The 26,191-nt window shown below is 42.0% G+C and overlaps 1 protein-coding gene across 4 annotated transcripts in view; it reads right to left on the reverse strand.

Moving 5' to 3' along the window:
- Positions 1-26,191, reverse strand: part of LOC115508742 (STARD3 N-terminal-like protein) — a 56,462-nt gene that overhangs the window by 16,034 nt on the left and 14,237 nt on the right. For 2 of the 4 annotated variants that reach the window (XM_030307725.1, XM_030307724.1), the window contains 5 exons: positions 12,470-12,737; positions 5,341-5,418; positions 2,761-2,838; positions 542-595; positions 310-427 (listed from right to left, as the gene is read on the reverse strand). In XM_030307725.1, coding sequence (XP_030163585.1) covers positions 310-427; positions 542-595; positions 2,761-2,838; positions 5,341-5,418; positions 12,470-12,694 — 553 coding nt within the window. In that variant the 5' untranslated portion in view covers positions 12,695-12,737. Of the gene's footprint in view, positions 1-309; positions 428-541; positions 596-2,760; positions 2,839-5,340; positions 5,419-6,886; positions 7,018-12,469; positions 12,738-18,239; positions 18,291-26,191 lie in introns of those variants that run through there. The other 2 variants (XM_030307726.1, XM_030307727.1) reach the window with 2 other exon arrangements.

A 26,191-nucleotide genomic window follows, 5' to 3' on the forward strand; every position in this document is an offset into this window, starting at 1 on the left:
TTGGTGTCCTGGGACCGCCATCACTGGGGATAAGGAGGTGCTGGCTGTTTCTGCTGTCTGACTGTCCCTCTCACCAGGGCTCACACTTTCTTCCAGAGAAGTCTGGCCTCACAGCTCCAGAGAGGAGCCACGCGCTCTCACTGTCCTGTCCTCCGCCCTGCTCTGGATTTCTGCTGGGTCCTCTGCACAGTGGAGACCCGAGATCCACCTACCCCACCCAGTGTGGCTCCCTTCAAATCTGACTTCCAGGCTCTTCCTTCTGGCTCGGTCCCCAGCCCATCTGAGGAGCCTAACCTGGGAGACACTTACTGTTTTCCTCTTCCGCCTCTTGAGGTAACACTTTGAAATCCAGGAACCACGTCTCAATCCAGGCAAGGAGGAACGAAATGATGGGGAGCACGTAGCCGAAAGCCCCTTGAGAGAAAAGCTGGAAGGACAGATGTGACCAGGAGAGGGAAATGCGGTTACCAGGAGCTCACACTGGAACACGAGCCTTCGCCAGTATAGACGGTAATTGTACAGAAAACGTGGGAGGCTGTACCTTTGAGAGGATCACTTTTGCAAGTAAAAAGGCACTGGTCACTGCTGTCGTCAGCTGAAAGACACATAACCCAGCACTATTCGAGTTAGACATTTTACGCTGGGAAGCCCCCTCCTCACAGAGAGACCTGTCGGCGCCAGAAGCACCTAAGGCCTGGAGCAGCTCTGCCAGCCCGGGCCCTCCCACATCACCCTGTCCCCAGCCCCTAAACGCAGACGGGGCCACAGTGGGCTTCTCCATGGTGCCCAATCCCTGACTGGCTGCTCATGCTACCCCTCCTCCCTTGGTCTAGCAGGTCAGCGACCCTCCTCCCTCGGTCTAGCAAGCTGGTGTGCTGGGACACTCAGGTTTGTCCCCCACAAGGTCCAACCTGCAAAGACCTCTCCCCACAGGAGGGACCCCTGGAATACAGAGCCAGGGCTCCCCCTGGTGGTTGGGGAGCCCAGAGACAATCCCACGGGACCTGGGCCTTGTCCCTCCTTCCCCCAACTAGGATCCTAGCAATGTGACAGCTGACCAGTGTGATGCCCAGTCAGCCTTGGCTGCCAGAATGGAGGTCAGGGGACATGGGTGTCAAGCTCAGGAAGTATTAACCAAGTGCGGGGTCAGCATTGTTAGCAAACTGCCACACACACACACACACACACACACACACACCCCAGCCAGAGTGAGCTACCTGGAAGAGAAGGTATTTTACATTCTGACACTAATTAACTTTGTATGCTGACAGTACGTTTTTAGGTATCAGGTGACTCGACCTTCTGTTCCAGCTGGCTGGTCCCTCCCTGCAAATGTTTTTAAAAAGAAGAATCAAAACCAATCAAATGGATGTGCTGAACATGACCTGCCCCTTCATAATTTGGTTTAGATATTAAAGATACTTTCTAAAGAATCAGTGAATGTCACTCACTTTTCTGAAACAAATTTGAGACAGATGGTCTGACAAATACTAGTGCATATTAAGGAGACCCTAGAAAACTGGGAAGAGACCATTGCCACAGCTATTTGGTACCAGCAGAAACGTATTCAGGAAAGGGACTCAAGTCTGGCTACTACTGTCAGCCTACATCTGAGATACATTAGCTTGGGGTTCAACTGACGGTCCTGATGTCAGCCCTATGATTCTGCGGATGCTCGGAAGAGATGGCCCAGGGAGATGTGGCTCCTGTGGACTGTGTCTCGGGAAAGAAGCACAACCCCATCCTCAGCTGGGCACGCCACGCTGGCCCACACCGACTGAGGCCTCACTCCAGAAACAAAACTGTAGGCTGTTCCTGAGCAGGCCACTCCAGCTTGGGAAGCTCAGCATTCCCCCCATATACCTGCCTTCTTAGCGCTCTCAAAAAGGCGAGTGTTCAGGCATCTGTGGACATGGCAAAAATAATTGAGGCAGAATGGCTTATAATTCTTCTTTCAACCAATAAATATTTACCGAGGGTGAACAGCATGTGCCAAAGCTCTGTGCTAGATGCAAAGAAACAGGGATGAGTAAAAAACACCACTGCCTTCAAGAAGCCTGAAGGCAACAGTAAAAGGCAGCGTGGGAACTTTTCCCTTTAAGACTGGAAGGAGGGTGGGGCGCCGGGTGGCTCAGTCGGTTGGGCGTCCACGTCCGACTTTGGCCCAGGTCATGATCTCGAGGTTCGTGAGTTCGAGCCCAACGTCAGGCTCTGTGCTGACAGCTCGGAGCCTGGAGCCTGCTTTGGATTCTGTGTCTCCCTCTCTCTCTGCCTCTCCCCCACTCACTCTGTCTCTCTCAAAAATAAACATTAAAAAATTTTAAAAGAAGACTGGAGGGAGGGGAGGGGATAAAACAGCAAGAAAAGCAATGATCAAAATAAGCAGCAAGTCAGTCACGAAAAATCACCAACGAGCAAAGGGGAAATTTTCCAAGTATGTTTGTGACAGAGGTACTGATCTTATCACTCATCTGTAAAATGCAGTAGAGGGCAAGTTGGTGCATGGCAAAGAACCACTGATGGGTCCCTACGTTCCTCAACCGGGGCGGTATCCGTAGAGACAAAGGTAGGAACTCATCACTACTGGAACAAAGCCCTGGTCTTAAACCTACGGAAGTGTGGAGGAAGGGGCCTCGGGAAAAGCTGGTAGAATTCATCCCAGATGAGAGGTGCATTTGGGCCCAGCCCAGCCCTGTTGTGAGGGGGCCTGGGCCAGCAGCACTGGAGGAGACAGACCGCTCACCGTGGTGACATACTCACCGCTATTGCCCACCAATGGCGCAGTCTGCATACGGCATACGCGAGGATTAACACTTTAAATCGAAAAACTGCCAAGAGCTAGATTAAAACAAAAATGACAAGGTAAGTTAAAAAAAAAATAGATACAAATATAAGATCACTGAGTTTTAGGAAGAACCCACCAAAGTGTCTTCATCATTCTGTTTAGCTGAAGGCTGCCACAGACCGCCACCGGTCCAAAGACCGGCTTGTGAGATCAAGCCCCACGTCAGTCTCTACTCTGATAGCATGGAGCCTGCTAGGGATTCTCTCTCTCCCTCTCTCTCTGCCACTCCCCTGCTCACATTCTCTGTCTCAAAATAAATAAGCTTAAAAGAAAAGTGTAAAAAAGTGTGTTTTCCAACAATCCTCAAACTTAGTTTAGCTTCTCTATTCATTCCAACTCTATCCCTGTGTTCTGGATTTGGCAAAAAATATAAGTCTTGGGGTACCTGGGTGGCTCAGTAAGTTAAGTGGCCGACTTTGGCTCAGGTCATGCTCTCACAGTTCCTGAGTTCAAAACCTGTGTCAGGCTCTCTGCTGACAGCTCGGAGCCTGGAGCCTGCTTGGGATTCTGTCTCCCTCTCTCTCTGCCCCTCTCCCACTCACACTCAGTCTCTTTCTCTCTCAAAAATAAATATTAGAGGGGCGCCTGGGTGGCGCAGTCGGTTAAGCGTCCGACTTCAGCCAGGTCACGATCTCGCGGTCCGTGAGTTCGAGCCCCGCGTCAGGCTCTGGGCTGATGGCTCAGAGCCTGGAGCCTGTTTCCGATTCTGTGTCTCCGTCTCTCTCTGCCCCTCCCCCGTTCATGCTCTGTCTCTCTCTGTCCCAAAAATAAATAAACGTTGAAAAAAAAAATTAAAAAAAAAATAAATAAATATTAGAAAAAATATTTTTAAAAAAAGTATGAGTCTTCTTCAGCCCTCTATCTCAAAGTCTCCTGGGTGCCAAGGTTTCCTGGAAGCTGTGTCCACTTTCCAGGCCAGATATGCCAGTCCTTTCAGTCTGAGCTAATGGGCTCCACCTATCTGTCCAGGACCATTAAGTCCCTACGCATAAAGGACAGACAACCCTTGGTGGTCTAGCTGGTAGATGAACCTGGCTTCCTGGCTGAGGCTATGTGAAGATAAATTCATCAAGGGAAATAAGAGAAGAGAAATCAATCTTGCTATTACATGTCAATAGCTTTAGAAGAAAGAAATATCAAGAGATGTGGGATGTGACATGCTCTTTCCCCCTGCTTCAATGACCTGGCGCAGGTAGGCGAAGACGCTGAAACCATGAAACTCACTTTCCTCATGTGACAAACGAGGGGATTAAATTGTATCAGTGGTTTTCCAAACCTTCTGTAGCAGCCAAACACTTTTTCAGCACAATCCTACTGGAACTCAAACATACTGTACAGATAAAAATGGAACCACCTAGGCTGCAAGGGGCTATGACAGGGAACCCTAACCTCTACTTCCCGGGAGCTTTACCTCCTTCCCCACACACTTCTGCAGCCCCCTGCAGAAATAAAACCACCACAACACAAAAGCCTTTCTAGTATAATTTGAAAACCACTAGAAAATATAATCAGCCGATTATTAAAATTCTCGACCAAAAATAATGATGATGTTGATTAGTGACTGCAGGTGGTTCTCTGAGTTTCTTGGAGGTATCTATCCTCGGGCTAAATGTTTTCCATACAGTATTTTATTTACTTTTTAGAACTATGGTGATCTCATTTTACATATGAAAAACTGAAGTTTAGACCCAATATATTAAAAGATGGATACAAATAGTGATAGCGTTGTGAATCAAACCCAGGTTTTTCTGACGTGAAGGGTCCTACTCTTAACCGGTGTGCATAAAGCTTCTAGAGATAGTGATTAATGTGGTTAAAATCAATTTGGAGGAACTCACCGCGAACATTAATTGCCTATCCTGCATCCAACACAACGTTAGAACCTGACTTGCTTACACCATCCACTACAAAGAGATACCAGGAAGAGGTACCAAGCCCAATGAAAGTCACAGAATGCCCTAGAAAGAATGCAAGCATTTCTTTGAATGAAATGAAGGCCTCATCCACAGAGAACTGCACCTGTGTAATTCCATAACTGACTAATGTTGCTCAGGATTACCAATATGGAACTTTCCTCAAAAACTATTCTAGAAAAACGAAACAGTATTATTAAAAGTACACTCAGAAATCTATCTCAAGGCAGAAAAGGAATGGCATTTTCATCAAGTTCTTATATAAATAGGTCACTTTTCCTTTTAGTGATTAGGACACATCCACGGCTTCTACGGAAAGAATAAAGGCTCTCCTCCAAGAAAACAGAATGGCTCCTTCTGCTGCCCTCCCTTATCTCTCATTTCTCTCCTCCCTATGACCAAACAATTCCTTACAGCGAGAGAGAGAGCGTTGACTTGGCCAGTAACTGAGGGGAAAGGAAAGACAGTGTTCAGGAGAGGACAAAAGAATGGCACAGACTAGGAGATCTATTCAGGGGAAATTTACCTTTTGGTTACAGATTCATCATATCTGAAATAAAATGGAAAACAGAAAATACTTACAAATATATCGAAGTAAGAGGAGTAGTAGTCATAGCGCACTACCTCCTTCTCTAAGGTGTTCTCAATGCCTCCATTCACCTGGGAAGGATGGTGAGAAGTAAAACTGAGAGATTTACGTGTGAAAATAATACAAGAAAATATACAAGTAAGGTTGTTCTCGTATACACTTTTCTGCCTACCATCTCAGAACCCTGGAATGTTAAAACGGGAGGAACAAGACACGCATCAACTCTAATAGAAAAATGCTGAATAGTATTTCCCACTTCAATTCTGAATTCATTCACTCGACAAATATAAACATATAATGAAAAACAATGCCTTGTAAAAAACTAGTTCCTACTTTAGCAAAGTAAAATGTTAAAAAATGATTCTTTTTCTCTTCTAAGACAAAATCTTCAAACATACCAATGTGCAATCTTAAAGAAGACAAGTCACATTCCTCCAAGCCTGCCCTCACTTTCTGACCAGTCTCTGCTGTTTAAGGTCTTGGAAGGCCAACGAGTCCCCTGATCTTAGCAAAGATCAATGACAGCAGTTACTGTGACACAAGATAGAGGTTCAGATATTCTCTCTGGTTTTTCTTTTTTATTTGTTCCTGGCATTTGAAAATCCTGTCCTCTTAGCAATTTTCATATATACTTTTCATTTGATAGATAATGAAATAAGGGGAAGACCAGACCTACAATCAAATGTGATGAAGCTACAGTGAATGATGAAAATCAGCCCTAAGATGATAAACTTTGTCCTCTCTCGATTCTCCTATCAAGATGAATTTTAAACGATCAAGTTCAGATTCTACATATTACACTATAGAAAATATTGTTTTAAAAATCAAGTAGGGGCGCCTGGGTGGCTCAGTCAGTTAAGTGTCTGATTTCGGCTCAGGTCACGATCTCGCGGTTCGTGAGTTTGAGCCCCGCGTCGGACTCTGTGCTGACAGCTCAGATCCTGGAGCCTGCTTCTGATGCTGTGTCTCCCTCTCTCTCTGCACCTCCCCCACTCCAGTTCTGTCTCTGTCTCTCTTTCTCTCAAATAAACATTAAAAAATTAAAAAAAAAAATTTTTTTTGGGGGGCGCCTGGGTGGCGCAGTCGGTTAAGCGTCCGACTTCAGCCAGGTCACGATCTCGCGGTCCGTGAGTTCGAGCCCCGCGTCGGGCTCTGGGCTGATGGTTCAGAGCCTGGAGCCTGTTTCCGATTCTGTGTCTCCCTCTCTCTCTGCCCCTCCCCCGTTCATGCTCTGTCTCTCTCTGTCCCAAAAATAAACGTTGAAAAAAAAATTTAAAAAAAAAAATTTTTTTTTTTAAACATTTATTCATTTTTTGAGAGACAGAGAGCACAAGCAGGGAGGGGCAGAGCGAGAGGGAGACACAGAATCTGAAACAGGCTCCAGGCTCTGAGCTGTCGGCACAGAGCCCAATGCGGGGCTTGAAGTCATGAAACGTGAGATCGTGACCTGAGCTGAAGTCGGACGCTCAACCAACTGAGCCACCCGGGCGCCCTAAAAAATTTAAAAAAAAATCAAGTAATGGAATGTGTGTCTGGCACCTGCGGCAGCACCCAAGCAGACACCACAACTGTTAGGGCCCGTGGATTAGGGCACAGGACGTGCAACAGTAAATTCCCATTTCCGATCTGGAGTACACACATCGTTTGTCCTGGTAAACTGATGGAGATATCTGAAAAAGGACAAAGTGAAGGAGGATGAGCCAAAGACCTGGGCAAAGGGGGAGAAAATTAATAAGGAACACCCCTGCGAGGTTTGCTAATCGGCCTAACTGGAATTAAAGTTGCCCCAAGGGAAGGCTCCTCTTCGCTTAGATACTTTTACAAGTATATGTATTTGTTATTCAAATGAAAGTTTACTATAAACACTAGTCAGTACTTTAAAATCTCTTAAGGGGGTTTAGATTTCTGTGGAGTTTGTGCACATGGGCTATAGATGTGCTTGACTATAGATCCCTAATAACAAACAGAACAGAAAACTTGGGAGCAAAAGGAAATAATTATTAAAAGGCAACCAACCATGTAGTCTTATCAAGTGTGTCTGTCCAGACTAAGAAAGCTTACCAAGCTCTAAAATACTAAAAGAATGATTATTCTAAGTGACCTAGGGCACAGAGACCACCCTCCTGGCTGAGAGCCCGGGAATCAAGCTGCTGATAACAGTTCTTCAGTAGAAAAAGGTTTTCCACGGCATCTGCATACTTTAAAAGACCCTGATTTTGGCTGGCCTTTAAACAGAGAAATCAAAAATCTATTACCTAGAGCTCCAACTTGTGCTCTAAATTCTCAATTTCAAAACCTCTGGCTCTACCTCAAGATGTCCCCCATAGACTTGTCTTTAGTTTCACATGGAATCTCTTCCCACAGTTCTGACAGAGCTGATCCTATTCTTTTTATGTTCTATCATTAGAAATCTTGAGTCCTGGGGCATCTGGGTGGCTCAGTTGGTTGAGTGTCCGACTTTGGCTCAGGTCAGGATCTCGCGGTCTGCGGTCTGTGAGTTCAAGCCCCACATCGGGCTCTGTGCAGACAGCTCAGAGCCCGGAGCCTGCTTCGGATCCTGTTTCTCCCTCTCTTTCCGCCCTTCCCTAACTCATGCTCTGTCTCAGAAATAAATAAACATTAAAAAAAATTTTGTTTAAATCTTGACTCCTTCCTGAATACTGGAGATAAAAAAACTCAGCTTATCAATAAGTCTATCAGCATACTTACATTTCTTTAATTTTTTTTTAAGTTTATTTATCTATTTTTTGAGAGAGAGAGTGAGCAGGGCTGGGGCAGACAAAGAGAGACTCTCAAGTAGGCTCTGCACTAGAGCCTGATGTGGGGCTTGAACTCATAAACCGTGAGATCTTGACCTAAGCCACAATCAAGAGTAGGACTCTTAACCAACTGAGCCACCCAGGCGCCCCCAGCATACTTATTTTTTTAGGATGCCTCTAAGATTAACTTTTTCCTTCCGATTTTCACCACTTTGCATGGGATTCCTTTCACAGCTTCGCAGCCAATCTGTCCCTAATGTAATCCTACTGGCAAACCAGTGCCATGAGATCTTTATCCATTCACCGAATATTTGCTGAACACTTGCTAAGTGTTGAATATGGTTCTAAATACTTCAGTAAACAAAACAGTATCCCTGTCTCTATGGAACTTATGTTTTAGCAAGGAGTGAGAGATGACAAACAAGAAAATACGTGCTGTACAGAGAACGGAAGCAGGGCAGTGCGACAGGAGTGATGGTTGACTTCTTTGGGTTGGACGCTAAGTGGAAGCCTTCCCTGTGGTGAGATCTAAGCTGACAGATACCAGCATAAGACGTCAGCATCTGCATCAAGATAAAGGAAATGAACCATTTTCATTTAGAAGGAACTAGTATAAAGGTCCAAGATAGAAGGGAGCTTGTTCTGTCCTGAGACCAGGAGGCAAGTCTGGGCTTATCCGGGAGGGCCAGAAACAGAGAGTGGAAAAGGAAGGCTGGAGAGGCTCCTTGGGGGCTATGCTGGCCAAGCTATGGCACTTGGATTTTATCCAAAGTGCTCTGGTCCATCAGAAGCGTTATAAATAGAAAGTAACATTGTTTGATCTGTTGTTTTCAGTCTCTCTGGCTTGTTTTTACAATTTTTTTTAATGTTTATTTATTATTTTTGAGAGAAAGAAAGAGACAGAGCACGGGTAGGGGAGAGGCAGAGAGAGGGAGACACAGAATCCAAAGCAGGCTCCAGGCTCCGAGCTGTCAGCCCAGAGCCCAACGTGGGGCTCGAACCCACGAATTGCGAGATCGTGACCTGAGCCAAAGTCAGACGCTTAACTGACTGAGCCACCTGGGCGCCCCAAATCTCTCTGGCTTCTAGGAGGAGAATGGATATTAGGAGGGCAAGAATGGAAGCTGGCTAATCAGTTGGGCTCCTGGTACAGGAGTCCAGGGGAGTCATAACGCTGGCTTGCTTGAGGGTGGCCACGGTAGAAATGGAGAAGACGTCATGACTTGGATCTATTTTGCAGGCCCATCCCATAGGGCTTACTTTTCAACTGGATAGGGAATGTGAGAGACACAAAACAAGCAAATTAATTAAGGATGAGTCTTCATTTTTGGCCTGAGCATCTTGCTTCCTTGGAGAAAGGAGAAAAATTGGCTAAATTGGAAGTCATATATAAAGGCAAAGTACTTGGGTTACTGTTATGATTGCATAGTCCCATTACTCTTTTGAAGGCCTAAGCACCCCTGGCACTATTTCTTTCCTCTTTCAAAGACCAGCACGATAGGGCAGTGTAAGATATGTGCTGTATCTGCTCCGCTAAACTTCAAATCTTACTAATGTTTCTGTGGAACCTGCCACACCTAAATCTGAAGCCTATGTCTGGCACTCAGTATATGTGTAGACAGGTGAAAAGAACAATGGATTTCAGTGATTAGAGTGATTACAGAAACAGACCACAAAAGAAAAGACATATGGTACAGTGTGTGGTGAAAAGCCCAGGTCAGGACTGACAATCTAAATCAAACACAACTAGAAACTGAATGTAAAAAAAAAAACAAACCAAAATATCAAACCTTGCCAAAAAAGTCAAGATGTGCTATCTTAAAGATCATAAAGTCTTGTGTGATCTTTTCATTTTATAACTGGGGCAACTGGCAGTCAGTGGAAAAGTTTTAGAACACATTTCTTAATTTGAAATATGCATCTCTAGGTTTACTGTAGCATTGTATAAAAGCTGGGATATGGAAGCAGCCTCAGTGTCTATCCACAGATGATGGATAAAGAAGATGTGGTGTGCATATCTATTTATCTATAGACATATATAGATATATACACACTATATATATATATACTCACACATATATATTATACATATAATATAAATACATACATTATATACACACACACAATGGAATAGTACTCAGCTGTAAAAAATAATGCGATCCTGCCATTTGCAACAACATGGTTAGATGTAGAGAGTATAATGCTAAGTGAAATAAGTCAGACAGAGAAAGACAAATACCTTATGATTTCACTCACACATGGAATTTAAGAAACGAAACAAACGAAGAAAAAAAGAGACAAACAAAAACCAGACTCTTACATATGGAGAACAAACTGTCAGTGGGGAGTTGGCGGGGAGGGGCTGGGAGAAATTGAAAAGGGAGATTAAGAGGTACAACCTTCCAGTTATAAAATAGATAAATCATGGAGATGAAAAGCACAGCACAGGAAACAAAGTCAGTAAGACTGCAATAGTGTTGTCTGGTGACAGATGGTGACTCCACTTACTGCATGAGCGCCGAGTCATGTACAGAAATGCTGAAATGTTTTATGCCTGAAACTAATGTTAACACTGCATATGTTAATTACCTTCAATAAAAAAAAATTAAACAAAAATACATCTCTTAATTGCTAGGCCTGGTGATTTTTTTCATTTATAACCTGTCGCACACAGACATCAACCAATCCCTCCTGAGGAACAAAACAGAGTTCAGTCCACTTCACTCAGTTGAAGGGAGGAGGGAGGTGAGTGTGATTCTACAAACCCCTCACCACAGCTCTACCCCCAGGCTTCCCTCACTTAAAAGTAGGTAGTGATCTTGGTGGTAAATCAATAAATGCTTTGATTTTGTGCTGTCATTACAATCATTTTTACGTGAGCTCCCTAAAACTGCTGCTATGCTTTCCTGTTGAAAGATGTATTTCTGGGGTGCCCGGGTGGCTCAGTCTGTTTAGCATCCAACTCTTGATTTTGGCTCAGGTCGTGATCCCAGGGTTGTGGAACAGAGTCCCACGTTGGGCTCTGCACTGAGCGTGGAGCCTGCTTGGGATTCTTTCTCTCTCCTCCTCTACCCCTCTCTCTCTCAGTAAAATAAAAAAAAATAATAATAAGGGGTGCCTGGTTAAGTCGGTTAAGTGTCTGACTCTTGGTTTCGGCTCAGGCCATGACCTCGCAGTGTCGTGGGTTCGAGCCCTGAGTTGGGCTCTGCGCTGGCAGTGCAGAACCTTCTTGGGATTCTCTCTCTACCTCTCTCTCTGCCCCTCCCCTGCTCTCTCTCTCTCAAAAATAAATAAACTTTAAAAATTTTTTAAATAAATTAAAAAGATGTATTTCTTTTTTATTTCTTAATAGAGAGGTACTAGTTTTGAAAACATATTACTCCTTTGAAATATATGTTAATTTAAATGTTTTCTTTAATGTATACATGTGGAACAAATAATAAAAAGAGAGACTCTAAATTAGTGCATCATATCACTGGCTTGTGTGGTTTTAAACAATTCTTGCCTGTGAGGAAAGCATTTGGAAGAGATTACCTATTTGTAAACAGAGTCAAGGCTTTGGGAGAAAACAGATATATTGGGCTAAAAAAAATATATTATTAAAATGTATTTCACCTATTTTCACCTTTATTAATGTAGCAACTAGAGAACTTAATTGTCTACAAGGCTTGTATTATATTTCCATTGGATAGTACTAGTCTAGAGAGTTGACAATATAACTGCATAGACCTGACAAGATCGAGACAAACCTCCAAATGGTTCTGAACATTTTTTTTCAATAAAAGATGAATAATCTCTTTGTGAAAAAGTAAAGAATAAATGCAAGAAAACTCTTAAACATGGGGATTAGAAAAGTAGATGTAACATCTAAAACATATTCCAGAGGCATGCTGCATTTTTGAAGCAAGGACCAGCAATCTTTTTCTGAGAAGGGCCAGGAAATAGATACTTTTGCCTTTGTGGGCCAGATGGACTCTGTCACAACTACTCAAGTCAACTATAGCACAAAAGCCAGCCACAGGCAAAAAGTAAACAGATGGGCAGGGCTGTGTTCCAATAAAACTTTATAAAAACAGGCCAGCTGAATTTGGCCCCCAGGCTATGGTTCGCTAACTCCTGACAGAGAACAAAACACCATGAATTCAAATTTCAAAGTAAGTTTTAAATGAACTAGCCTTTGTTTTAAAAAATAACAGCACAGAACAAGAGAGGTCAAAATCAGCTGGAAAAGAGCACTATCCCCCCCCTTTGGAAAAACACGGAATTCACTAAATGACACAGAAATGAGGAGAAAAATAAGAAAATTGTTTCTTGGCTCTGGAAACAATTCTTATGTAAAGTCATGGGGAAGAAAAACACTTACATTTAACTCTATTATCCACAGTAACGTTACAAATAAGAGGTCAAAGGTGACAAACAAACAGAAAGTCCTCCGGACATCAGATATGCCTTTCTTCTCCCTTCCTTCATAGGACTCAATCCTGGCCATGAGGTGTGCAGGGTTGATGGAATGAACGTCGCGCAAGGAAGCGTGAGAGCTCTGGCTCCCGGTGAGTGCGTTCTCCATGTCTTCTTGCAGGGGGTTCATCCTGGAGGCGGGTTAAGGGAGCCTCTCTCCAACTTCACCATCCCTGGAGAGAAGACAGCTTTGTGTGAAATCAGAGCTCACCTGAAACCACCATGCCACCCCACCTCCGCGCAACTGTTTCTCTAGCTGAGCGACAGTGTCATCACTGAAGACACCTGTGTCCTGATGAAGACATAAAGCCAAAGGGAAATGAGATGTGCCTCTTGATGTTCTCAATATTACAAACAAGCTGGTACAGACATGACTGGCAGCAGAGAAGAATGCAAGTGTGCCGCACTAAAGAGGGAAGACAGGATGCTGACCACACGAGGAAGGGGTAACTGAGAACCTGGAGCAAGCCAGTTCCCGTGCGTTTCCAGGGAGAAAACCTCTCCAAGTGTGTGTCATTACTCAGGAAAACATTTCCCGAAAGCTCCCCAGAGAGCGTGTGACTAGGACGTGAAAACTAGACACAGAAAACATTGTCTCCTGAAGAGGAACTGCTTTCCACCAAAAGTATCTAATAAACTGATCTTAGCGTTTCCCCCATTACGTCTTAATGAATAAGCATGTGTCAGGCCCCTTCTTGGAAAAGTACCCACACCCCCAAAGTTCATCAGCATTACGCAAACACCTCTGCTGATGACCCAAGTTACAGCTCTATCTAGAGATCCAAGACCCCCTCTCCCCAAGGCTAGGATGTGCTTCTATGCTAAAAGTGAAAGATTACTAACCTTAAATGATCTGACCTCAAGAAGGAGGCAAAGTCATGAAACAGTATGGTGGACCGTATTGCTGTGTTCCTTCTACAGCACCTTTCCCCATAGGGGGACACTAGACCCCTGGCTCTACTGACCTCATGTGCGTTTCCCCGGGCCAATTTAACCCGCTTCTGTCCACACGTAAGAACCCTGCACTGGTTCTCCTCTCCTTCTGCCACAGTGACTGGCAATGTCCAGATAAGGAAGAGCATTTTCAAGGTGGGTAAAACGGAAGTTGAAAACAGACTGCTGACATCTCCCAGAAGCATCATGGTCCCGCTCGGTCCTACTCACAGTCCAGAACAGTGTCGCTACACATGGTCCTCATTTCTTTCCCTTCCCATATTCCAGGAACAAAAGTCCCTTCCACATTTTCATACGATAAAACGACATAACATTTTCCAAAGCAGTTCGGTTATACGAACTAAGATGCTTTAAGATATTCATACCTACTGGTCCGGTAACCCCAGGCCAAGACAAAAACTGATGCATGTCACTAGAGGTTGGGTTAGTGATGTTAGTGATTACCCATGAGCAAGAGAGAGGGAACAGAGACTTGGGCTCACGAGTTTGGTCAAATTCCATTTCTTGGCCTGAGTAGAGCTACCATGGCTGTGCTCCCTTAGTGATAATTTACTGATGTAGGGTAGTCATTTCAATGGGGCACTGACTTGCAAATATTCAAAATGCTGTATGCTTACGTACACGTATGCATGTATGAATGGTGTGTGTGTGTCTGTTAGGTAGACTTTATCATTATATATGTATAATAGTCCCAATGAGAAAACAATCTAAATATCTAACAAAAAGGGAATAATGAGATAAATCATAGTATAACCACAGTATAGTCATTAAATAAGGTACTCAAAACTTAGAAAAATGATTACATTATAATAGTAACTAGACTAAAATCTCAACATCAAATGGAACACAGGCACAGACAGCATTTTCACAACTTTGTAAAATAAAACCAAATTTTTAAAAGAATGTACCTATGAAACATATCAAATGCTAATACTGATTATCTCTGCCTGGTGATATATTTTCCCCCTTTTATCTTTTCCATGTTTTTGTATTTCCTATTTTGCACATATTGTGTCTACAACACAGGGACTAAATTAAAACATCATTGTGGTAGAGTCCTAGACAGATGTCCCAGGACTCTATTAGCTCTTCCCCCTCTTTCACACATCTGGGTGACAGGAGATAACAGCCTATTGAGCATTCTGAAAAGCTCAGTAGGAGTCCACTTCGGTGCTTTGTAAAATAAAATACAAAATTCCAAAAGTTCAAAGTATTCTACACAATTTCTTTCTCAATGAGACCAACACCATCCTAAAGGAAGGGATTCCAATGGCATATTCCCCTGTCCAGTTGTTTTTAAAATAAAGCTTGCAAAACACTAACTTTATTCTGCCAGACTTCTAACAGTTAATTCTGGGACAGTAAGTAAAAAGGAATGTAACTATGTTTTCTGTGATAAAACACACACAAAATTCAAAAAGATACCAGAGATGCTCTCTAAATCTGAACCTGGATAAATAGTGACATATTTCTGTGGCAACACATTCTACAGCAAGAAAAAGGAACCCAAGTAGTTTTTAAACTGATCTAATATTATTCTATTAGCAAGTATATTTAAAAATTAATTTAACCATTTTTTTAATTTTTTATGATTTTTTTTTGAGAGGGAGCAAGAGCATGGGTGCACAGGAGAGGGGCACAAGGAGAGGGAGAGGGAGAGAGAGAGGGAGAGGGAGAGGGAGAGGGAGAGGGAGAGGGAGAGGGAGAGGGAGAGGGACAGGGAGAGGGAGAGGGAGAGGGAGAGGGACAGGGAGAGGGAGAGGGACAGGGAGAGGGACAGGGAGAGGGAGAGGGAGAGGGACAGGGAGAGGGAGAGGGAGAGGGACAGGGAGAGGGAGAGGGAGAGGGAGAGAGAGAGAGAGAATCTTAAGCGGGCTTCACACTCTGCACAGAGCCCCACGTGGGGCTTGATCCCATGACCTTGGGATCATGACCTGAGTCGAAATCAAGAGTCGGATGTTCAACTGACTGAGCCACCCAGGCACCCCTAAAAATTAATTTAAACTCTTAAATCTACTAAACCATATGGACGATTCAACAAATTCACAATTCAAACTCAGGGCTGTTTTTAGGAAGAAAATCACTTTTCTCAGGCTCATGCATTCCTCCGTCCCTGAGCCCACTCCTCATGAATACAAAGGGATCCCAAAGCAAAACATCACTCCTAGAAATCTGAGGCTATTTCAAACTAAAATCTGACATCATTCAATGGCATACACCTTCCCTGAGAAATGAGGATCATTCCGTTATCTTTCAGATGCATACACAGAACTGCTAAGTAGCTAGAATCTACAGATACTTGCACACCTTTAGCAATAGTTACCCAAAGCACAGATTGTTGTGAGCAGAAAGAGAGAGAGAGCTTCCTTATAAGGTGTAAAAGAGGACACCACACAAAGCCCCTTTCTACTCTACAATGACAGGACTTCATCCTAACCCTGTCCTTCCAAAAGGTTCAAGTATGAAACTTTACAGTAGACATCACTGAAATGCTCTCCACATTCTAATCCCCAGGCAGGTCAAGTACATCTCCTCCAAGTCCCCCTAGGGCCGTGGATATTATGTCACTTCTGGAACTGCTTACCACAATGTGCCTTAATTATCCACTCGCCTGTCTTTCCTGCTAGTCAGTGTGTTCCGTGAAGGCCTTGAATTTGATTTGCACATCCCTGTGCCCCAAGGACTACCCCAGTACACGGGACATGGCAAGAACAAAACAAATGTCGACTAAGTAAATTCTACCACCTCACACAGAGACCCGCAGAGCCGGCTTTCACATTCTCTGCACTGGAGAGGCCACAACTGTTTTTTCCAAGGAAGAGCTCGGATATTCTCCCAGGTATAATTTTGGAAGCACTAAATATTCAGTTCTTGGTACTGAGAGCCTCTCTGGGGTTGGTTTAAGGAAAGCTAAGCCTCTCTAAGGAGGGGGGTAAGTACCAAAGAGCTGTATACACAGGAACCTAAATCTGCAATGCAAGATTTATTCCAACCATGGGGAACATATGGGGGATGAGGGTGGAGAACTACAAAGAAAAGAAAAGAAAAACATCCCCTTATCTTTTTCTGGCATTTGCGTGAGGAGATGAGAATCTTTTTGTTCTTTCAGTTTTTGAAAACGAGATTCACGTCTTCGTGAATCTCATATGAATCGCTGTCCTCCTCTGTACTGTAATATTAGCCAGCCATTTCTTCATTATGCTATATTAACAAGGTGCTCCAAAGTTCAAGGGCATAACACGATCTACATTTGTTCTCAAGCTCACAGGTCTACAGGTTGCCTGAAGTTCAGCTGATCTTGTGGGGGCTCAGCTGGGCAACTCTGCTTCTAGGGGCAGCACAACTTGGCTTCAAATCGTGTTGGATGCAGGTTGGCTCTCTGTCTTCCTCCTCAGACCAGGACTATCTGGGTCACGTGCTTTTCACAGCAAGTGGCAACAGCACACGAGACAAGCGAGAGCATGTAAATACGTTTAAAATCTCTGTATATATCACATCTGCTCATACTCTATTGGCCAAAATCTTCTCTCAAGGCCATGCCCAAAGGCAGTAGAGCTGGGATTTACACTCTGCCCAGAGAGGAGAAAGCAAGTGAACATTTGCTGGTTAATATTCCAGCCTGGCACAGCTATCAGTGCTCTAAACCAGGGGTTGGCAAACTGTAGCCTAGAGGTCAACTATGGCTTGCTACCTGTTTCTTGAGTATCAGGTTTTAACAGAACACCACCACACCCATTCTGAGGGTCTGTGGATGCTTTCACACTAGGACGACAGAGGTGAACTATCACAACAGAAACCATATTTACTTTCTGCATTTTTCCAGAAAAAGGGATGACTGCTTTCATCAGCTTCACAAAGGAGACCCAGGAGAGCTCTGGAGTGATTCAGGCTAGCAACTGCAGGCTAACTGATGAATATGAATCCTTCCAATGCGTGCTCTGATTGTGTGGTTAGCAAAAACCTGCAGTTCATTTACCTGAGGGCCACTTCAAATGGCATGAACATGCTGCTTGTGGACTTAATTCTCTTTCCTTAACTCCACACTACTAAAATTGGAGAAAAATTCTGTCTCACCTATGCTGGTAGCTTCTTAAACGAGGATATCCTTCCCACGTGGAAAAAAACAAAAACAAAACGAAAAGAACGGAGATCCTTTCTGCTTCCAAGAAGAATTGCTTACATCTTTGGGTTTCTTCCACCGCACTGGTCCCCAGGCTGGGTGCAAAGCTGAGCCAAAACTTCAACTCCATCTGCTTGAGCACAGAATCGATACTCTCCAGACGTTAAACAGCGGCTGCTCTGAGTACTAGTCATCACTGCTGGCCTCATACAAAAGTCCCAGAGTTTCTTGCACCTTCCTAGAGAGAGCCTCTGGGCACCAGCTGGGGGCATCAAACCACACCTTTCATCCCCAACACCCAGCCTTCTTCTCTTACTACTTATGGCTACAGTCAGGACACTGTATGTTCTCCTCCAAGAGAGTGCCAGAATAACAGACACTGAAATCATTTAATTCAGAATGCCTTTAGGTCGTCATCTTAACCAAAGGCCTACGGAGCGGAACTGGCTTATCGACATGTTTTGCTTGGTCTGGCACAGTGTTTCTCGAGATTTTGAACTAACTGTCAACATTTTAAATAATGAAGTTTCATATAAAACTCCAGACTTCCAGCTTCTCTTGAAAAGTTAAAAGCAGAATCAGGAGGCCTGCATTTCCTTACCACGGCAGTACGGCTGCTGACCTCTTTAGACGTAATACGCACTTTCCACTCCGCCTCAGTTTCGACCTAGCTCGGAGGGGTTTAAGTTTGCCAGTCTGATGGATTTCCACTCCCTTGTTTCACAGGCAAAGAGACATATTAGTGCCTGAAGACTGTGTCTCATCATGTTGTTTCAAAGCTTTCTTCATCTTTGTTAACCAAGTTATTCTTGCCTGTAAAACAAATGTATGCTTAAACTTGAAAAAAAAAAAAAAAGAAATAAGAATCTGAGGCCTACATGGATTATAGGGATGTGCCCATCTAAAAGAGATTTTTAAGATACATTTTAGGATTAAAGCTCAAATCTTTTACTTCTTTCCTCTCCATCACTCTAAGAGGAAACAGGAGGGACATCTGTAGGTGTTTAAATGGGCCTTGGATGCAGGCATTGAATTTGAGCTTCCCCAAAGACCCGGGCTGCCTCAGCTGGGCCCGCTCTACCCTAAGACCAGGTTTCTGTGGGAGCAGGTAGCAGACTGAGCTGACTATCCTCTTGCGAGGTGCATATGTTAGACCTAGTTTATGATGGTAAAAGTCCTATCTAGAGCCTGCAGGTTCCAAGATGAAACAGCTAGAACTGGGGAATGGGAATACTGAGCAGATAACCTGACATTTACAAGCATGCCTTGCCAGTAAGAGAAAGAGGCATGGTAACTAAGAAACCTAGAGACTTTAAAGAATAAATATGCACAGAAAGAGAGGATGTGGGAAGGAAGCTAAAGCTAATTTGGGGCATTAAAAAACATAGTAGAGCAATCTTCATTTTTTTTTTTAAGTTTATTTACTTATTTTGAGAAAGAGAGCATGTACGTGCATTGAGTAGGGGAGAGACAGAGAGAGAGAGAGACAGACAGAGAGAGAGAGAGAGAGAGAGAGAGAGTGAGAGAGAGAATCCCACACTGTCAGCACAGAGCCCCACGCGGGGCTCTATCCCACGAACCATGAGATCATGACCTGAGCCGCCATCAAGTGTTGGACGCTTAACCAACTGAGCCACTGATGCACCCCATGGCCTTCATATTTTAAAGTTATCAATATGGGGGGAGGAAAGTTCTGCCATGCCTAAAAATGTCATGTCAAATTCAATCAACAGCTTTCTACTTAATGCTTGCTTACATGAAGCTGCTTGTATTTTTTAAAACTTTCAAAGTTGTTTGTAGGTCAGATGTTCTAAATGAAGAAACAAGTATGATTCCCCGTCCTGTACTTCTTGGTGCTGTTGATGCTGTGACATATGCCAACCTTACCCTGAAAGTAAAGACCTGGGAGAACGCTGACGAAACTGGCTTGAGAAAGACTGGCAGGGGGCAAGGTTAAGGAGCTGACACCATTGTACAACCCTGCAGCTTCCTGAGCAGGAGAACTGGCGTTATGAAACACTACAAGAAGTTTAACTTATGAGCAGACTGCCCACTACCATTATGTTCACGTTTCCAAACAGTCTTGGCTTACTTTACGCCACGTATTTTCCAAACGAAATACAACGTTGAGAAAAATACTTCTACAATCTAGGCTAGGATTGAATTTTATTTTTTTGCTTCAAGTTTTTATTTAAATTCTAGTTAGCTAACATATAGCATAATAATGGTTTCAGGAGAAAAATTTTGTGATTTATCACTTATATACAACACCCAGTGCTCATCCCGACAAGTGCCCTCCTTAATGCCCATCATCACCCATTTGGCCCATCCCTCCACCCACCTCCCCTCCTTCAACCCTCAGTTTGTTCTCTATAGCCATTAAAGAAAAATGAAATCTTGCCATTTGCAACGATGTGGATGGAGCTAAAGAGTGCCACGCTAAGCAAAATAAGTCAGAGAAAGACAAATACCATATGATTTCACTCACATGTGGAATTTAAGATACAAAACAGATGAATACCGGATTGGATTTTATAACACCTGCATAGCATATTCAAGTTATCAGTTGAAACAAGAGGAAATTCCTGGATAGAGAGAAACAATTGGAGATTGCTAGATAGAGAAATCTGGGGGGGGGGGGGGGGAGGAATCAGTTATTTCAAAGTAATAGTGAAAAATTTTTATGGAGAATTAAATAAAACCCTCCAACTGTTTGGTATTACTTCAAATAAAAACAAATCTTTCCTGAGTCAAGGAGTCAAATTTTGCCAGCAGATACCTATTAATTTGACAACTGAGTGGACTATTTAAAAAAGAGAAAGAAAAAAATTATGTGCATGTATGAAACTCTGCAAGGCTTTTTATAGACTTCCCCATATCATCAGGACTACAATGGGGGAAAGCGGGGGAGAATTTTGAAACAATTAAAATAATACTGCTCTCTGAGTATGTCTCTCTGTATATGTAAACTATACATTTAACACACAATGAATCAGAGTGGATGTACTGTGTCCCTCAAGAAGCCAAAGGGCTCGCAGTCCAAGATAGTAGAGTGCTGACGGGACTTATCATCAGCTAGGCTGTAAGGAGGGGAAGAGGAAATGTGCCCTTCAGAGAGGAGATGGGTCAGTCCAGAAAACACAGGGAGAGGAATGTCACAAACGAATGGTGGCTGTACCTAACCCGGCATCTTCAAGAGGGAGTGCCTTGCCTGGTGGATTTTAAGTATCTCCAGTCCAGCAGTCAGATTATTCCTCTGATTAATACGATGGCTAAGGGTATCATTAGTCCCTTTTGTCACTGAACAATTTAATAATTCCCTGCATGCTTCCCACCACCTTTTAAACATTCTGTTTCTTATTAAAATATCATGGTTTGAGTAGGGAGACAGTAAGACTGGTCAGATTGAAACAAACTCAGTCTACACAGCACTTACAGTGTTCACTGAAGGTTTTAAGATGTGAGTTGACCCATGTGAGGCAGAGCCACTCTTCACTGGGCTCTCTGTAAACAGATGAGGACAAATCAGGTCTCCCGGTCAACAAGAAAGAGGGCTGGACTATAACACTAACAAAGTCAATGTGATGCCACTATGAAGCTGTTTGGGAGATGGATGTCTAGCTGTCTCCTGATGACCCTCAAAAGCACTACTTTCTGGAAACATCTAGAGATACCATTCAGACACCACCTTAGTGATGGGTTAGTCATCTTTAAAATATTAGCATATTCTGTGTATAATATGCAAGAGGTGACATTTTAAAAAAGAAGTATAGAAAGCTGTGCCTTTACTGAAGTATTCTTCCAATATCTCTTTAATTAAAAAAAATTTTTTTTAACGTTTATTTATTTTTGAGAGACAGAGAGAGACAGAGCATGTGCGAGGGAGGGGCAGAGAGAAAGGGAGACAGAATGTGAAGCAGGCTCCAGGCTCTGAGCTATCAGCACAGAGCCCGACATGGAGCTCAAACCCACGAACTGTGAGATTATGACCTGGGTTGAAGTCGGCACTTAACCAATTGAGCCACCCAGGCGTCCCCTCTTCCAATATCTCTTTGTAAGCTTACATGCAATTATCAATAATTTTCTGTAAGTGAATTATTAAGAGCACCACAGTTATCAGGCTCCAAACAGATACAGAATAACTGAACTTGACTCTGCAATGCTAATACAGTACATTTGCTTATTTTAAAATCTGCTTACAAGTATTTGAGTATGATTACTAATTCATAACCAAAAAAAAAAAGCAGGGAGGTTCTTAGTAAGTATACAAAATCTTTAAAAACTCAAGATTCATAATTAAGCTCTAAAGATTCTGCCATATATCCTCTTAACTAAGCAAGTATAGCTAATGTTTGTATTTCTAAAAATTGAGAAGTGTAATACATTTGAAATCAGGTTTAAGATTTACCACTCAGTATCAATAATGTATGCCTTACCAGAAAGAACAGAGATAACAAATGCATCTTAAAAACAAAGAAAATGTAAAAGCTAAGTAAACGATAGATTATGATCAAAATGGAAGGTGTGACAGTTTATTTTTTAAAAAATCCTATTTGGTATCTTGAAGATATACATACGGATGCTGATTTATTTGAATACATAATAAAGTTTTTTAAAGACAGATAATTCTTTTTGTAACCCTTCAATCACAGACTATATACTATTTTGAGCATATTTTGATATGCTTACAACATTTAGCATAAAACTATACTACTAAAAATATCTAATTCAGTAAGTCTTGCAATTAGGAACTGTCTACAGAAAAACAATGCATAATAGACACTCATAACATAGCAGTACTTTCTAAAATAACTACTGAGATAAATATATTTAATTTTTTTAAAATAGTATTTTTAAAATGACAGTAAGACCTTAGGAAAATGTTCACAGGGAGATGTTTATAAAAGAACTCTAAAAATGTTCTATTAAAGATGCATTTAGATAAGAACATGTCAAACTCTCTAATATTCAGTGTAAATATCCATTTTTCTCCTCTCCTATATCAGGGATGAGAAATGCATACAATAGAAGTAACACATCTTACTCTGAAAAACAATAAATTATGTTGTATAATTAAAAAAATAATGACAGTAAAAACAGTGGAAAGGTGTCATAGTTGTGCTTATCATCAAATTCATTTCCTTGAAGTGCTTTAATTCCTTTTTAAATAAAGAATAAAATTTTAAAAATGAGGCATTTAAATTATAATGTTACAAAAACTGTAAGTATCCCACAGGGAAAAACATTAAAAAGGAAAAAAGAAAAACAGTGAACACAATAAATAAATCTGAAAGGAGAATGATAAATGTTCCACGCTGGGGGATGGGTATAATGTGATTCATCACACTAAACTCTCTACTTTTGTACATGGGTAAACGTTTCCATAAGTTTAAGATATATAAATAAGCCTAAGAAATGGGCAAACAAGCAAACCTGGATTGCAGAGGGGGCGATTAAGAAAGGAATACAAGTAACACTATTAGGAGAGGTGGTTTTTCAAACAGAAAGTGACACTTCACACTCACTGTGTTTGAAAAGCATAAATACTTTGGAAATATTACATCAAGAAGATGTAGATGGGCTGACTAGAATGAATCAACCAGAATGAACCCAAAAGGAAAAGTGAAAAAGTTGACAAAGAATTACCTGGCAAAGGAACTAGAGTCAGACAGTTTGATAGGTATTTCAAAATTGGGGGAAAAAAATAAAATTTTACAAGATTTAAATGTTATGTTATGTTCCATAACATTAAAAAAAAGAAACAAAGAAAGTGAGGTTACCCTTAAAGCTAGAATAATCCGACATTATCTGACCAAGAACATACAGGGACAAAGAATAGAACACAAGTATGAACTAATCCTATCTATTGACATCTTATTATATATTATATAACACTGCATATACCACATATTAACCTAATAGCAAAATGAGTCATTTCTGTAGCACAGACTGAGTTAGGCACAGTGCTGAGTTTTTAATGTACATTAGACTCCTTTAAACCTCGCGACTGCTCCCATGAGTAGATCTTCTGTATTCAAATGTTCCTGAAACATCACATAAATAAGTAAAAACTCATATAAATAAAAACTAAACCTAATAAGAAGGCAGATTATCTCTGTTCACCCATTAAAATGTTTCTTTGCATTTCAAAAACATTCATAAACACAACCTATAATTCATTTGGGCCAAAAAGCTTTGAAATTATGCACATTTTGACTGGTTTTCAATTGGGGGGGGGGACTGGCATAACTTCAAACTTTGTGAGACTCTTCATCTCCATCTAGACATCTACTGTCTTCCGCTTTCCTTAAAATGTGGTTCTCTCAAGTCTCTTATTCTCCAAGTTTTAAAAGAGACATAAGGAAATACATTAGTGATATAAGAAAGACAACAGTGTAAATGAAGAAAAAGCGACAACTGATAATCAGCATCAGGAGACACAGAACAGGGGCAGACAGGAGAGGACTGTGTGCCCATCTTCAGGGGCCATATGTGTGCCACACTACTGATTTATCAGGAGAAGTCAGCAATCTGAATTGTAATAGGAAATTGACCACGTACCACGTATTAGTTCAATTAAACAAATAATAAAACTACTAAAGATCAAGGAAAACTCATTACCTATAAACTATCTGCCCAGAACTTTCCTAAGTTTTTCTGCAAAAAATATCTACAGATGATAAAGATGCCATCGAAATTCAGCTGCAAGAGACTAGAACTACTAGTCATTCTAGCTCATGGAGAAAGAAACCTACACATCAAAATATACTGAGGGTTCCACTTAAAAGTTAATGAAACAGAGGCGCCTGGGTGGCCCAGTGGGTTAAGTGACTCTTGATTTAGGCTCAGGTCATGATCTCACAGTTTGTGGGTTTGAGTACCATTCTGTCAGTATAGAGACTGCTTGGGATTCTCTCCCTCCCTCTCTGCCCCCACCCTGCTTGTGCACACACGTGCACACACAGTCTTCCTCTCTCTCTCAAAAAAATAAGCACTTAGAAAATAAATAAAAGTTAATGAAACAAAGCCATCTTCATGGGTTATGTAGTAGAAGAAACTGCAGGTGAATAACATGATTTTAGGATGAGGAATCTGTAAGAATAAAGAGAAACAGATCTCAACACATAAAAATAAAAAGCTTCCCTATCTTAAACACATTAGAAGTAAAACTTACGTGATTAAAGACACAATGAAGACCTTACAATTCAATTAGAAAAATGGGCAAAGAAAGACAAGGCACACAAGGAAAAGAAATTTCTTTTGAATAAAAAAGAATTCTCATCCAGCACCTGTAAATTTTTTAGAGAAGCAAATTAAATTCATGAGATCATTTATTAAATAGTTTCCGGGGACCTTCAGGTAGACCTCAAACTCCTTAATCTTGCCTAACCTAACACGTGGCCTACTTCTGCCTCCCTCTCCAAAACCACTTCAGGCCGAAAATCACAAGCACTTCCCTAAAGGAATCACATTCTCAGGCACCTCTACTTGTAATTTTCCCTCTACCTGGACTGCTCCTCTCCCTACATCTCTGGCTTACTCATCCCGTAAGGCTTAACTCAAACGCCATTTTCTCTGGGAGGCTTTGGTTTCCTCCCACTCTTCCACACCTTTCTCCCCTGAGCAGAGAACAGCATAGACCTCTATAACGGCATTTATTATGCTGCAGCAAGACTATTTTTGCTCATTTTTTTTTTTTTAAAGCAACAGCTTGCTTACAATGTTGTGATTCACCTATTTACCAATTCCTTCATTCTGGACAGTGAGAGTGGGGAGAAACTAAAGAGAAAGAGACAGATGAAAAGAAAGAAGGAAGGAAGGAAGGGAGGGGAAAAAAGAAAGGAAGGAAGGAAGAGGGGAAGGAAAGAAGAAAATGTAAAATTGCATTGAAAACATTAAAATAAATTTAATAAAATATATGCAATAAATTTAAGGAATAAATTTAGCAAAACATATGCAAGATCCCAACACTGAAAACTGTAACACATTGCAGAGAGAAGAAATAAAGATGAAAATAAATGGAGAAATATACAGCATTTATGGATTGGAAGAATTCAGTGGTAACATTTTAATTCCTCCCAAACCGATCTACAGAGTCAGCTTAATTACAATAATAACCCCACCAAGGTTTTTATGGTAGAAATTGATACGTTATTTCTAAAATGTATATAGAAATGCAAAGAAATGAGAATATCCAAAGAATCCTGAGGAAGAACAACAAAATTGGAAGACTCCTACTACCTAACTTAAAGATCATCTATAATGCTTCAGGAATGAAAACAGTGTGGTACTAATATACAGATCAACAAATAGATCAACAGAACATAACGGACAGCCTAGAAATAGAGCTGCATTTATTTGATCATTTGACTTTTGACAAAGATGTCAGAGCAATCCAATGGTGGAAAGAAAGTCTGTGTTCAACAAATGCTGCTGGGACAACCAGACATCAAAACTGAAAAACAGGGGCGCCTGGGTGGCGCAGTCGGTTAAGTGTCCGACTTCAGCCAGGTCACGATCTCGCGGTCAGTGAGTTCGAGCCCCGCGTCAGGC

Source organism: Lynx canadensis, chromosome A2, assembly GCF_007474595.2.
Source record: "Lynx canadensis isolate LIC74 chromosome A2, mLynCan4.pri.v2, whole genome shotgun sequence".
In the NCBI taxonomy this organism is placed as follows: Eukaryota; Metazoa; Chordata; class Mammalia; order Carnivora; family Felidae; genus Lynx; species Lynx canadensis.